Here is a 14,214-nt window from a genome sequence, read left to right on the forward strand (position 1 = left end):
ATTAACTAGCTGTCTTTTAGCATGAAGCATATTTGTTGAGCTAACTTACTTTTAGTGGGTTGGACCTACTGAATCAGGTAGTGTGAAGGTACCACTGTAAAATAAGGTGGTTTCAACTAGATTTACATTCATCTTAATGAAGTTACATCAATGATTTGGTCCTAAACATTGCAGATTAGTTGGGCGGGCTGTATTGCATTACACTGGGTCACGCTATAGTAACTGAGTTAAAGGAACCTTTAAAAAATATGTTGAGCCAACACATTTCATTTGAATTTGAATAACCTTAATGAATGGAGTAGAGCCAACTCATTTGATTTACAATCATCCATTGCCTTACCATAATTCTGGTTAAGCCAACACATTTGGTTTAAATTAGAACAACCATAATGAATTATGTTTTGCCAACTCATTTAATTTATATAAGAATAACCACAATATATTACGTTGAGCCAACATGTTTGATTTAGAATCACCAATTGAATCACCATTGTAACAAGTTGAGCCAACACATTTGCTTTACATTGGAATAATCTTAATAAATTAGGTTGACCTAACACATTTGCTTTAAATAAGAGTAACACAAGTACATGGTGCTGAAATAAAGCAAAGTAATCAGGTGGAAATCCTTTCCATAATTTTTTTATGTTCATCCAATGACTTATTTTTTTCAGTGTGTTGTGACCAAGTGTGTCACTCAATTTAGAGGATGATGTTGAATTTTAAAGAAGTTGTGCATGTAAAATGTCCAATAAATTCAGGAATCTGGCAGCCGCAGAGCTAAAGTAGTCAATCTGTGGGTCGTCCAGACTCCAGCTCTCCCCTGACAGCCTCCTCCTCCCTTTGTTATTGAGTAGTGTCTCATTTATCATCACAACAAATAGGGCAAGCATTTGGCAGGTGAGATAAGGATGGATAGGATGAATGTATAGGAGATGTATTACTGGAATAACTATTATGATGGTGTTCAGTAAAGTGGAGGGAAAAGTCCACTGCAAACAAAATTACTACTTAATTGTGATGTAAGTATGCAGAAAATATAATTTTGGGAATATAATTTAATTTATAATTTTAAAATATAATTTTGGGAATTCATTTAAATTTAAGGAGCTAGCTGGATTTTACATATCATAATAATGGTCAATAGGTTAAAAATAAGGAATATGTTGCACCTATTTATCTGGGTTTCAACATAGTTTACATAAACATGGAGATAGCTTCCACCATTTTTAATTTGTGCTTCAACATTTTTAAATAAAGCTGATCAAAAGTTATCTATATTCATTAAAATAGTTTGTGAAACAGAACTTTAGGTCAGATAGAAACCTCAAAGCAGATCAGTAAAAAAAGGGAAAGACAATAAACCTATGGCTAAAGCTATGGTAATATGTATCTTCCAGGTTTATACCACAATCAAAGCTTATGTTGTTATAAAATGTTTTGGTTCGTTGAGAGAGCACACTAGATTATTCTCTCATTGATAAATAGGTTTATTTTTCTTCACACAACATACAATAGAGGTTTTTCTATTAAATGTCCTGTGAATGACATATACATGACAACCCGTGAGGGAAATCACTGTAATTTCCTGGCAGTTTATTTTAAATAACCCACCAGGAAACTGGTGCTCTCGGTGGAAGCCATTTATTTTGTGTGAAGCTTGGACTGAAAATGACAAAGGAAGAGAGGCAATAATGGGAAGGAAGGCAGCTTTAGGTTTAAAGCACTGAGAATAGAAAATAGTTGACAGGATGTTTTACAAAGACACCCAGTAGCAAAATCCCTCCCAGGAGCAGCAATTGTTGAATGGTGCTCAGCGACCACAGACAAACAAACAACTCACCACTGATCACAGCAATAGCTACTCACAGTGCATAGATAAGGGGATGATTAATATGGTTTTCAAAGTGCCCTGGAAGGTTTCCCATCTCCAACTGCTTCAATTTGTCTGTGCACAGAGATGATCTTAGATATGAGGCTTTTGTTTGCTGAAGCATCTGCCTTCTGGTGTTAAATGAACCATGCAGCGCTGTTCTGGGCTTCTCTCTCAGAAGTTTTCACCCGGTGTAGAAAAATCGCATTGATCTGCCAAGTGATTAACTGCTCGATAATTGTTGAGCTTATTCTGCATTGCATTGCACCGATGTTACTCTACACTGAAAAAAATAAGTCATTGGATGAACATAAAAAAATTATGGAAAGGATTTCCACCTGATTACTTTGCTTTATTTCAGCACCATGTACTTGTGTTACTCCTATTTAAAGCAAATGTGTTAGGTCAACCTAATTTATTAAGATTATTCCAATGTAAAGCAAATGTGTTGGCTCCACTTGTTACAATGGTGATTCAATGGGTGATTCTAAATCAAACATGTTGGCTCAACGTAATATATTGTGGTTATTCTTATATAAATAAAATGAGTTGGCAAAACATAATTCATTAAGGTTGTTCTAATTTAAACCAAATATGTTGGCTTAACCAGAATTATGGTAAGGCAATGGATGATTGTAAATCAAATGAGTTGGCTCAACTCCATTCATTATGGTTATTCAAATTCAAATGAAATGTGTTGGCTCAACATATGTTTTAAAGGTTCCTTTAACTCAGTTACTATAGCGTGACCCAGTGTAATGCAATACAGCCCGCCCAACTAATCTGCAATGTTTAGGACCAAATCATTGATGTAACTTCATTAAGATGAATGTAAATCTAGTTGAAACCACCTTATTTTACAGTGGTACCTTCACACTACCTGATTCAGTAGGTCCAACTCACTAAAAGCAAGTTAGCTCAACAAATATGCTTCATGCTAAAAGACAGCTAGTTAATCGTGTGGAAATCCTTTCCATTATTTCATGACGTTAATTCAAAGACATATTTTCAAGCGTTAATCAAGCATTTTAAGATAGCACTAGGTGAAAGTGTAGGAAGAACACTCAACAATTAGAAAAGGTACAACACAATTGTATTTTCAGAATTGTTATACATCGTTTTTTTACACAGCACAAAACACAGCTGAGTTGGACATTGAAATAAAAAAACAACTACAAAAAGGTTACAGTTTCATTTCCAGCCAATTCTTTACAGCATAAAACATGTCAGTATAGTTGCTCAACTTAGAGAACTGTAACAATATAAATCTTTTCTACTGCAGACTTTAAACACTCATTTTCCATATGAAACTTTGCTCAACTTAGCAGCGAGTTTCATATTGAGAACTTGTGCTTTCTTTGATAAGTTCTTTCCATCCAATTTCATTATTATTTTCTGTATTACTTCAAAGGTATGCTTGAGTTACTGAGCAAGTTGAGTGCTGAACGCACTAAACTTGAGGGTAGCTCAAGTTTAGTGCATAGATTAGTCCCAGCAGCATCACTATTGCAGAAGATACACTGCCCAAGCTGTTCATAACTTCCACCTCCTCCAGGACAATCCCAACATCCAGATGAGGATCGGCAGCCTCTGCACCCTCTGCTCAAATGACAACGATTCCGAGGACAGCCTCGGCTTTGGCCATTTCTGCGCATTCATCAACGTCCTAAGGGAGTTAGGGAAGGGTATTGGGGGAGAGACAATTCACATGTAATTAAAAAATAAATTAGACTGACATTGATTGAGTCACTCATGGACCTTAGTTGGTGAAAGTATTTTAACAACTCTTAGGAGTTCTATTGTAAACACAAAGAGAATTTAACATACCATGTACTCCCTCACCAGCTTCTCTGGATCTTCATTTAGGTACACACAGACATTTGAGGATGCACTCTCATCTGACCTCAGCAGTGTCTTCCTAAATATGCAGATCAAAAACAATGAGAACAATCTCAAAACTCCAGCAGTATAGGTTCACACACTTGAAAACATAGCTACATTCAAAGGAAGTGACAACAAAAGTGATCAGTGGCTTGCAGTCTATTTGAAAGATATTTAAAATTGTTAGTATCCCTTCATTATGCCATGACTAAAATGGAGTTTAACATCGTATTTAAACATCTAAATGAAGCCGTTAGAGGTTTAAATAAAGACATGAATATATCACCAAAGAAATATGTGAAAAGTACAGAATGGTCAACACAGTCTATATCCTTCTACTTTAATGAATATGCAAAGCATTCCATGTCTTACAAGTACATGGACAGTCTATGTGTGGGCATGGATAACGTCGCATATGCCGGTGTTTAAGTGTAAAATGTTTTAACAGGTCATATCTACGAGACAGAGAGAGACTACACTTCTTACATTTCCACATCCCCACGCAAATAAAGACAAATAAAACAGACTGGCCAAATAAATGTTTAGCTGAACCCTAGCTTTATAAGCTCTCTAACACTACATTCAGTCACTTTAGATCTGGCAAAACTTACTATTAGCCACTGAAATCTATAACTTGATAGCCAATGATCCCCTTGACCAGTACTTACGCAGGTGGATTACAGACAGGTGATGTTCTGAAAGAGATCAGATATATTTTCAGCCATTAAAATATGCAATTCATACTGAACTGAGTTGTATCTTTTAGTACAAGTCCCTTGAATGCCTCATGAATATAACCACTGGACACTTGTATGCAAGCACATATGTGCAGAACAATGGTGAATTGAACATGGTAGAAAGCAATAGTAACATAGGTCAAAATGAGCACAAACAATCAACACAAAAAACATCAACATTTCAAAATTCAACCAATGAACTTCAATATTGTTTCTGAGCTACAATTATTTGGGGACAACAAAGAAGAGTCCAAAAAACCCCAACATCTTTACAGCAGAGGAATATGTATTTTAAAGAAAAAAAAAATAGAAAGCTCAAGTCTGTAATAATGGATAATCCATTGAGAGTTTTAGCCTGACAAAATATACTAGAAATCCATAACTAACAGGTATTTTAGGAACATTTAACAAAGCTCAGAAAGCAATGCTTTCTGCAGGTTTCACCGACTGAAATGTAGGACTTTTTATTACCATAATTAATTAAGAATCTCGATGATGATAGAAAGGTACCAAAGTGTGTGTATCTACATTTACCTCCATAGTAACATTACTGAAATAGAATTAAAATAGTTAGAAATAGACTGATGTTAGATCAGTGTGTTAAAAATCCACTAAACCTCCAGGGAGCTCAGGAGGAGCAAAACTGTGACATTTCCGGGGTCCATTTGTGTCTCTGGCAGCAGCTTTGTGACCCTTACACTACATATGGCTCTGCAGAGTTTTTTCGCACAGAATGTACCTAACATGGTGCGGCGATAAATGTAAACAAAAAGCTATCTGCCTTAACCTAACCGACTTAATCTACAGAACATGAAATAATGTGACACAAGTATGGAACAAGTAGAAAATGGTGCAAATGGTAGAGAAATTTTAAGTTACATATTTTATATGGATTTAGATGAAAATAGATTGACTCTTACCTTCTTCAAATTAAGTAGATGCACGCCAGGAATCTCCCTCTGCCCTTGAAAAAACCCAACAAGGTGCGAGCCAGTTATCTCGCGTGATTTTCCGTAATCTCTTGATGTCGCTGGATCCTCTTCAGCGGGAGATGAGTCTGACACAATAGCGCTTTGGAACTGACGTCACTGTGTTTTTTTTATTAGATTAACTTTGACAAATATTGATATTAAATTAAAAAAAAAAAAAACATATATATATATATATATATATATATATATATATATATATATATATATATATATATATATATATGTTTTTTTTTAAAAAAAACATATATATATATATATATATATATATATATATATATATATATATATATATATATATATATATAAATATTGACAAATATTGATATTGAATAAAAAAAAAACATATATATATATATATATATATATATATATATATATATATATATATATATATATATATATATATATATATATGTTTTTTTTATTTTATTCAATATCAATATTTGTCAAAGTTAATCTAATAAAAAAATATATATATATATATATATATATATATATATAAAATATATATAAATATATATATATATATATATATATATATATATAATATATATATATATATATATATATATATAATATATATATTATATATATATATATATATATATATATATATAATATATATATATATATATATATATATATATATATATATATATATCTTGGCACAGCCAAGATACTGCGCAGGACCCTCAAGCTCCCAGGCCTCTGGTAGAGGCCTGGGAGCTTGAGGAATTAGATGTATTCAAGTTGAGATAACGTCATTCAATCACGTTAGTTCAGTTGAGAGAAAAAGCGATTGTCTCGCGTGTTCTCGCGTGATATCCCGTGATCTCACTCGTTGTCGTCAGCACAATAGCAGTCTAACTATAATGAATCATGTTAGCTCAACATGATTCAATTTTATAAATGTGAAGTCGTGGAATATCTTGTTTATCCAACATGATTTTATCACGTTTTCGCTTCAAACCCAACATTATTGTGTGAAAGGTACATGATATTTTTTTGTTAATGTAATACGCCCCGACGTTCTTTTTTTTTTGGCGGAAGATCTAGCTGACGTAATTGAATCACGTTATCTCACCTTGAATACATTTTATTCCATTTGCGAGAAAAAACCGATTGTCTCGCGTATTCTCGCGTGATATCCGTGATTTTCCGTAATCTTGCGTGAACTTGCGTGATATCGCGTGATCACTCGTGGTCTTCAGCATAGGATCGGTCTGACTATAATGAATCATGTTCGCTCAACATGATTCAATTTTATAAACGTTGAAGTTGTGGAATATCTTGTTTATGCAACATGATTGTATCATGTTTTTGGCTCAAACATGCAATTATTTAGTTAACAGTACATGATATTCTTTTGTTAATGTGATAACCCCTGAGGTTCCTTTTTTACAGTGTAAACTGCTTGCTGTCAAGTCAACATCATTTGAATGTTGTTATAAATGTGTGCGGTTGGTGCGACAAAGGAAAACATTTGCAGCCATAAAAGCAAGAGAAGGTGGAGCAGGGAATATTATTAAGACATGAGCAATGAACAAGTGCGAAAAAGGCATCACCAAAAATGCAGTTTCTCATTTCCGAGGACCCGCTTCTCAGGAGACCTACAAGAATTGGCTTTTATTTGAAGTGAAAATGAAATTACAGGAGAATGGGTTTAATTTTGATCAAATGAAGTTACATGAAAAGGCTCCTTTAAATCATGCGTTACGTCAAGGTTAAAGCAGCAATAAATTGGCCTTTACACGATTTTTGTCTTACTTTTTCATTTCACCTAACACGATAAAAAGCAGGTCTCAGCCTGCCAATCCAGCCCTCAATGAGGTCGCTCCTCTGGAGGTGTTAATAGAGCTCTGCTCTTAACTGACACTTATTGTCGGGGGGTGAGGACAGTTTCCAGTTTCATTATATCACTTTGAGTCAAGCATATCCTTTAGCAAACTAATTACTGTGCCTATCAAAGCGGCTGCCCTATCAGGGCAATCTTTACACATTAATGTCCGCTTCTCTGTCTGCAGATGAGAAGAAACACTACACGTCTGACCTTGCGATGTCAAATGTTGTTCTTTTCTTCATTTCTGTTTGTTCATCTCTCTTTATTCCTCAGAATGTCAGGGTTGAGGTCTGTAAGTCATTGAAGTCACTTCAATCTTTTGTGTAAAATATTTAGCATTAATGGAGAGAATTAAGCAATTAATTAATATCCAAAACACAAATTTGATTGTCACGCAAACTTTATTTATGGTCATCACTTTTCCAGTGCACATAGCAAGCAGATTGCTAATTCTTTATTATCTCCTCTGTAACACATAAATTGCACATAGCAAGATAAGGCAAACCAGCAATATACAAGAAATCAATAGCAATAAAGAGAGAGGAAATGGTGTACAATGATGTATTTTCCCCTTGCTTGAGTACAGCCAGTTAATTAGGGACTGCTCAGGCTCTCAATAGTTTCATTTGGATGAGATTAAGTCCCACATTTCTCCCAGCCCTGGGTGAATTAATCGGAGAGATAGTTCAGCCATGGCGCTGCAACAAAATCAGACGATGACCAGACTGGGATTACACTCGTGGCTGTTGAGGTCTGATGTCAGGAGCTACCAAAATCCTGGCTTTTTTTTTTTATTATGCAAATATAACATATGCAGGAAAAACCCATTTGGCTACAGTGTTGGAGAATGCAGAGAAATCCTCTTACTTCAAAGGAGTCTCTGAAACCAGTATGGTCTGCTGGGATCTGTCATTTTATTTGAACTAGTTGCATCTATTCAAACAGCAAATTATTGATAAAATTAAAATGATCAATTACTGAGACCACAAACATTAATGTTACCTATCCCACATGCAGTGGTGTCCTTACACTCATTATGGAGATGAGTGAAATATCTATAACTTTGGACTTTGTGTCATGTACCTGAAGAACAGTTCTTTCAGGCTGGAATGATGCAAGTTGTATCTTAAATGAATTGCATACATTTTGATTTATACTGGATTTTCTGTATTTCATACAGAATAAAGTTGATGCTATTTAAGGGAAAACATGTAGCCAATATTGGCTACATGTTATACACACACAACCCAATTACTCAGTTATAGAATATAAATTGAACATTGCAGAAAACCTTTTAAGCCAAGTCCACAAATGTTTTGTGTAGTTAAGCTTAGTTGTTTCCAAAAGCCTGACTTTAACCTGCTTTAACTATTTTCTAACTAGATTATTGTCCTGATGGAATTCTCAAAACTTTCCAAGCTTTAAGCCATTTGTTGCTTTAAATAGGATCAAAGAATTTGGAGTTATTCCCTTGCCTTCATTTTTCCCTTTTAGTGCAGTTAATTAGAGCTGACAACAAATCAGTTGACAAGTCATTCACTGTTTAATATAAGGTTCTTAGGTTGGAAATCCCCATTGTGACTCCTATCATGATTCTTTGGGTTCGAGGGCGATGCGAAAATGTGCTTCATATGATGATGGTATTTCATTAGTTTGCAGGTCATGATAATATAGATTTTGTTGTTTTGTCGACTTCCTTCCAGTTCAGCATAACAATATTCCTTCATCCTTCAAAAGAACACTTTGTATCAGATGGTTAAAACTCAGAACACAATTCAGCTCTAACAGAAAAGGTTACCCATAAAACAGATGATAACCGGTACTGAAAAAAGTGAAGAAAGCGAACGGTACAGGAAGTCTGTATCAACATACACAAAAGTACTCCACAAAAAAACATGCACAAATCGAAAACAAGCAACAACTACATGTCTGACATCATGAAGACACAAGTTGATATGTTTAATCACAACTTATGAAATGAAGCAAAGTAAAAATGCTAAATAAAAAATAAAAATTGAAGGTATACATAATTGACGGGTATAAAATAGATGAAATGAGATCAATGATGTAAAGGTTATTTAAACATATAATTTATCTTAGTGTGTGTATTTATATTAGGCTAGTGTTTACATACTACTCCTTATGTTTGTCTTGCAGTGTGGAGCTGGACTTTAAGCAGCAGGAGGATAAGCTACAGCCCTTGATGAAGCGACTTTGCCCCATGGACAGTCGACAGTGCCCTGCTCTGCCTTATTCCAACGAAGTGTTCACCTCCACCCCAAAGCGCAAGTCCAAGTCAGAGTCCAAGAAGCATGCTCGCTGGAAACTTTGGTTCCTTTGAATAAAATGTAAAGCCTTTGAAAAAAAAGCCATCCCTTTTGGGGCACATCAACATCTCCAGTTATTCATGGAGCAGTTAAAGGAATAGCCAGATGGGGGACCAACAAGCAGTGTGAATGGATGCCGTCGGACACCAGTTGACATAAGGCTTTGAACGTAGACTGTCACGTCAGCTGGTGGAGAGCAGAGACACAAAATGTTTTCATTTTAGTCTAATCTTTTTTGACTCTTTTTTTGACACTATCGGCAGCTTCAAACTCTAGGTAAGCAATTTTTTACACCCTTTTCTGTAAATATCAAGCTTTTTAGCTCAAGAACAAAATTTGTTTTCATGAATTTTCTTCTTTTGAATCTTCCAGTCAGTTGTATGCACTTTGTCTTTTGATTTTCTTTAGAGCCATTTGCTTTGCATCAAGTGGAGACATGCAGTGGAGTCCTGTCTGAAGGAAGCTGTAATCTTTGATTGGACATCAATTCTACTTCCAGAAGAGCACAGATATTTGAAGAAGAGGAGAAACATGAAAAGACTGTCAGTACAGTAATCACCAGAGAATCAGCACTGTTATTGTAACCCTGTACTATCCTCTCTCCTTCTGCCATATTTGTCATCATGCTGCTCTCTTTCGCCCCTGACTGAACGTCTGCTTAGCATAGTTAATACATCAACACTCTCTGTGTATCTTTTATTTATTATTTTGGTTCTAATGTATCTTTATGTGCAGCCAATTTCGCCCATCCAGTTGTGATTACTGATCTGACTGACTCCTAATGTTCCCAATCTATATTTTAGAAAAATAATAACCATTTTTTTATGACAACATACTGTGAAATCTTACAGCCTAATACTTGGAAATTTCTTGATAAAGCAGGTATAATATTTTAAAGTATAGAACAAGTATTCTCAAGTTTATTCTCGTTTTTTATCAACGTGGTTGACGTTTTAATATTTCTGCAGTATTTTCTAAATATATATATATAAAAAAATTAAACAATTGTTTTATTTTTATTTTAAAGTAAATGATATTTTGACATTTCTGTCAAAGTCAAACAAGAGTTAGCCTTGCTTCTCTGTCACTTGACATGTCGCAGTGGAACTCTGACAAAAAGTAGCAAAATCAGTCTTGTTTAATGTCCATCAATGCTTCCAGAGATGCTTTGTGTCTTTGATCTACCTTGTCATTCTGCTGCAAGCCCCATCAGGCAACTCTGCTTATTCAGGAAGCACCCAAAACAACTGTGCACTGAACTTGCAGCAAAAGCAGAAGGGCTATACACACACACATATATATATACATATATATACAGAGCTAAAGGAATATAATAGTAATCCATAAGTGAAAAAACACTTTGTAACCACCAGCCTGGGTCACATAAATGAAGAAATGAAACACTGATGACGTAGCATTGACATGGAACTTGTTACAAAGAGGGTATTTAGTGATGCTTTACACTGACTTTGCAACTGTAGCCCCCTGAGTGTATGTTTTGAAATGTACGAGAAATATCTGACATACATACCGGCCTCCCGTCATGAAACAACATAAAACACCTTCCACATTTATTAGTACCTCAGATAAAGATGTGCAAAAAGCCTTAGAAAATTCCCTTCCTTGCAAATACACTCCTCATTGTCTGTATATTTTCACTCTCGATGCACATATTAACAAATCTGATTGAGATGTTATTTTTTTAAAATAGTTTCTCATTTTGTGAAGATCAAAACACTTCTGTGTTATTTAAATTACATTATCTCGTCTTTCCCATTTTGAAGAGCGGTTAAGAGAGAATGGAGTCACTTTATATCTGTTAAGTTTACACAAGATGCCATGGAATAGTTAGTTGTAAGACTTGCAAAGCTCTGATCAGTTTTAAATGCTAAGGTATATTTAAACAAAAACACCTAACGTACATTTATTTTATAATAATAAACAAATATGGATTTCATTCTGGCCCCTTGATTGATTTTTTAAAAAAGTTTCACACATCTTCACTGGATGTAACAATAAATGTGGAAAATCCCTTCCTTGGAAAGGTCCAACAACTTGCCATGTTGGACATTACTTTTATGCAGGTAGCGTACAACAAAGCTAATCGTCGTATACAGTTTCTACATATATAACATAAAATTTGGTGGTAGGGGTGTAAGTGACCTTTCAAAATGTCTGTCACCAAAATTTTTACTTCCGATTGATTTAGGTATTTGAAATTAGGGGCTTTTGTTTTGAAATTATTTTTTCTGAACTCCACTTGAAATAAAGCAATCCAGTAAAGAATTACACAACTGATTGCCACGTTGTTTGCGACCTGCAACAAAGAGCTTACTCACTCATTAACCAGGGTCATTGTAAAGAACCGTAACACGAGAAAGTGCAATTTAGTGACCAAGTGCAATATAATGGATTTTTCTATTGTTTTTTAAAAAAATACAATTAAAATATTTCATCTGGAAAGAGTTGCAGTGTGGTGCTGTCACTACTCAATGCATGTTTGTCTTTTACCCTGAATCGGTGTCCTGATTCCTTCCTATTCAGGTCATAGCTCCAGGTAGCCACGTCTAAGCCTATCGATGGGAATTCAAAGCGTGGACTGGTTTTGCACAGACAAAATACTGATTCTCTGTAAGGATTCCCCCCAGAAATATTACATTTTGATGCATCATCAGCCTAGTGAAGCAAGAAGGACAGCTCAATGCTTAAATTCATTACAAATGAAAACCAAGGGACGTTCCCTATAAGACAGCAATGAGAAAGACGGATAGTCTAAACAATACGAAAAAGTTTTGACTTTTTTGTATTGCTGCAATGCATAAAGAGCTGCAAAGCATTTCCAGAAAGCTAATTTGTGCATCTGCAAACCTATATACTTGTGACAATACTTCTCTGAGCAAGCCTCATGAAAAAGTCTGCGGATATACTGACAACACAAGTGTCTGAATGCAAAGAATCTCACCTCAGCTCTTAGCAAAAACCAAACCTATATTCCCAACATGTAGTCATACAGTTCACTTGGTCCCTGGATAAGTAATCATTCACTACATTGTTGCATGATTTAAATGAACAGTCTGACTTCAAATGCATCACATCATGACACCGCTTCCTGTTACCTTGAATTGTAATACATTCATGTTCTTTTAGCTGATGCTCTTTGAAGTATTGAGCTAAATTGTTTCACCAAATTGTGACCTTGTTAACTTAAAACTTGTTTTATAGTCAATTCTTCACCCAAAAAAAAGGGGGGGAGGGTAGAAATTATAGAAGAATGTTGGTCTCACACATGGACTCAAAGCACCGCAAGGACAAAAGTCATGTGACCTGCCATGGCCAGCTGTCCTAAATGGGCAGCTTTTGTTCGTTTACATGACAGCATTTGCTCCAAGTGTCCCATGCAGCCAGAACAGGTGCATCACAGACTGACATCAAAGGATATGTTTGACCTGTAATGCAGATGGGTTGTAAAGATTGTAGATGACTTTTGGTGTGTATCATTAAAATGCTATGCATTTCATAGTGCCTTCCAAAACATTTAATTTCTCCTTGAATGTTTTCTCATTTTATCACAGATATACCAAAGTACAAATATTTAAGGTTTTTTTTTTTTTTTTTTTTTTTTTTGAGGATGATAAACTTTATTTAAACAGGAACAATGTACAGCGCCAATATAAATCTCACACTTTGTTCCATGGTACCAGATTATAGTTTATATATAAGCTAATCCACAAAAGGATTTGAGAAATTTTGAGAGATTTTAGCTGTAGTGTGCCGTCGTAAAGTAAGAGGAAAATGACGCATGGATTTTTAAATGTTTCACTATTAAAAATCAGAACGGCTTGATGTACATTGATATTCAGCATTAATATTTATATGAATGATTAGTCTATTTAATTCACTCAGGTGGAAGAATATGTCAAGAGAACAAATATAGGTTGAACACTCAACAATAAAACTATGACCCTTATAGAAGAGCAGAGGGAGAATCTCATGGAAAGTTTGGCACAAGTCCAATATTGCACAACTAAAAGGATGGACAAGGGGAACACAGATCAGATAAGATCCCAATATTTTAGCAACCCCAGAGGAGCTGCAAAACTCAGCAGGCCAGTGTGGACACATGTGAAAGAAATCCTGAATTTGCTCTTTTGACCTAGGAGCAAAATCGTGTGTTTGGAGCAAAACAAATTAACCTGAGCACACATTGTTTACCTAGAAATGGTGGTGCCAACAACATGCTGAGGGGATGCTCCTCTTCAGCAAGGAGATAATGCTGATGGGAAGATGCATTGTGCTAAACAAGACAATCATGGAACAAACGCAGGCTGCAAAATACTGAACTCAAATTCAAGAGGAAGCATTTAGACCTGAATCCAACTGAGAATTTGTGACTGCACAAGAAGACATTTTTTAGAAATACTCTTCATCTAATCCAGCTGAGTTTAAGCTGTCATGTATACATATACACATCAGTGTGTGACCATTTTACCGCTAGTGCAGGGCTTAGGCTATATTCACATTTTCAGTCTTTTGTGCTTCAAGTGAAATGGAGCTGGACCATGAC

General features: G+C 35.2%; 1 protein-coding gene and 1 long non-coding RNA gene across 3 annotated transcripts in view; one reads left to right on the top strand and one right to left on the bottom strand.

Moving 5' to 3' along the window:
- Positions 1–12,050, top strand: part of insyn2ab (inhibitory synaptic factor 2Ab) — a 40,902-nt gene extending 28,852 nt beyond the window's left edge. The window contains exons 4-5 of the mRNA XM_055030217.1: positions 9,481–9,926; positions 10,059–12,050. Coding sequence (XP_054886192.1) covers positions 9,481–9,664 — 184 coding nt within the window. The 3' untranslated portion in view covers positions 9,665–9,926; positions 10,059–12,050. The remainder of the gene's footprint in view (positions 1–9,480; positions 9,927–10,058) is intronic.
- Positions 2,945–5,350, bottom strand: LOC129360119 (uncharacterized). Of its 2 annotated transcripts, none has more exons than XR_008605982.1 (3): positions 4,423–5,350; positions 3,701–3,791; positions 2,945–3,539 (listed from the first exon to the last, which is right to left on the bottom strand). It is a non-coding gene; the product is annotated as an uncharacterized LOC129360119 (long non-coding RNA). The 2 variants fall into 2 exon arrangements; XR_008605981.1 differs by having other exon boundaries at positions 4,366–5,350.
- Positions 12,051–14,214: the final 2,164 nt, after the last annotated feature.

The sequence above is a fragment of the Poeciliopsis prolifica genome, unplaced genomic scaffold, assembly GCF_027474105.1.
Source record: "Poeciliopsis prolifica strain line A6 unplaced genomic scaffold, Auburn_PproV2 SCAFFOLD005, whole genome shotgun sequence".
In the NCBI taxonomy this organism is placed as follows: Eukaryota; Metazoa; Chordata; class Actinopteri; order Cyprinodontiformes; family Poeciliidae; genus Poeciliopsis; species Poeciliopsis prolifica.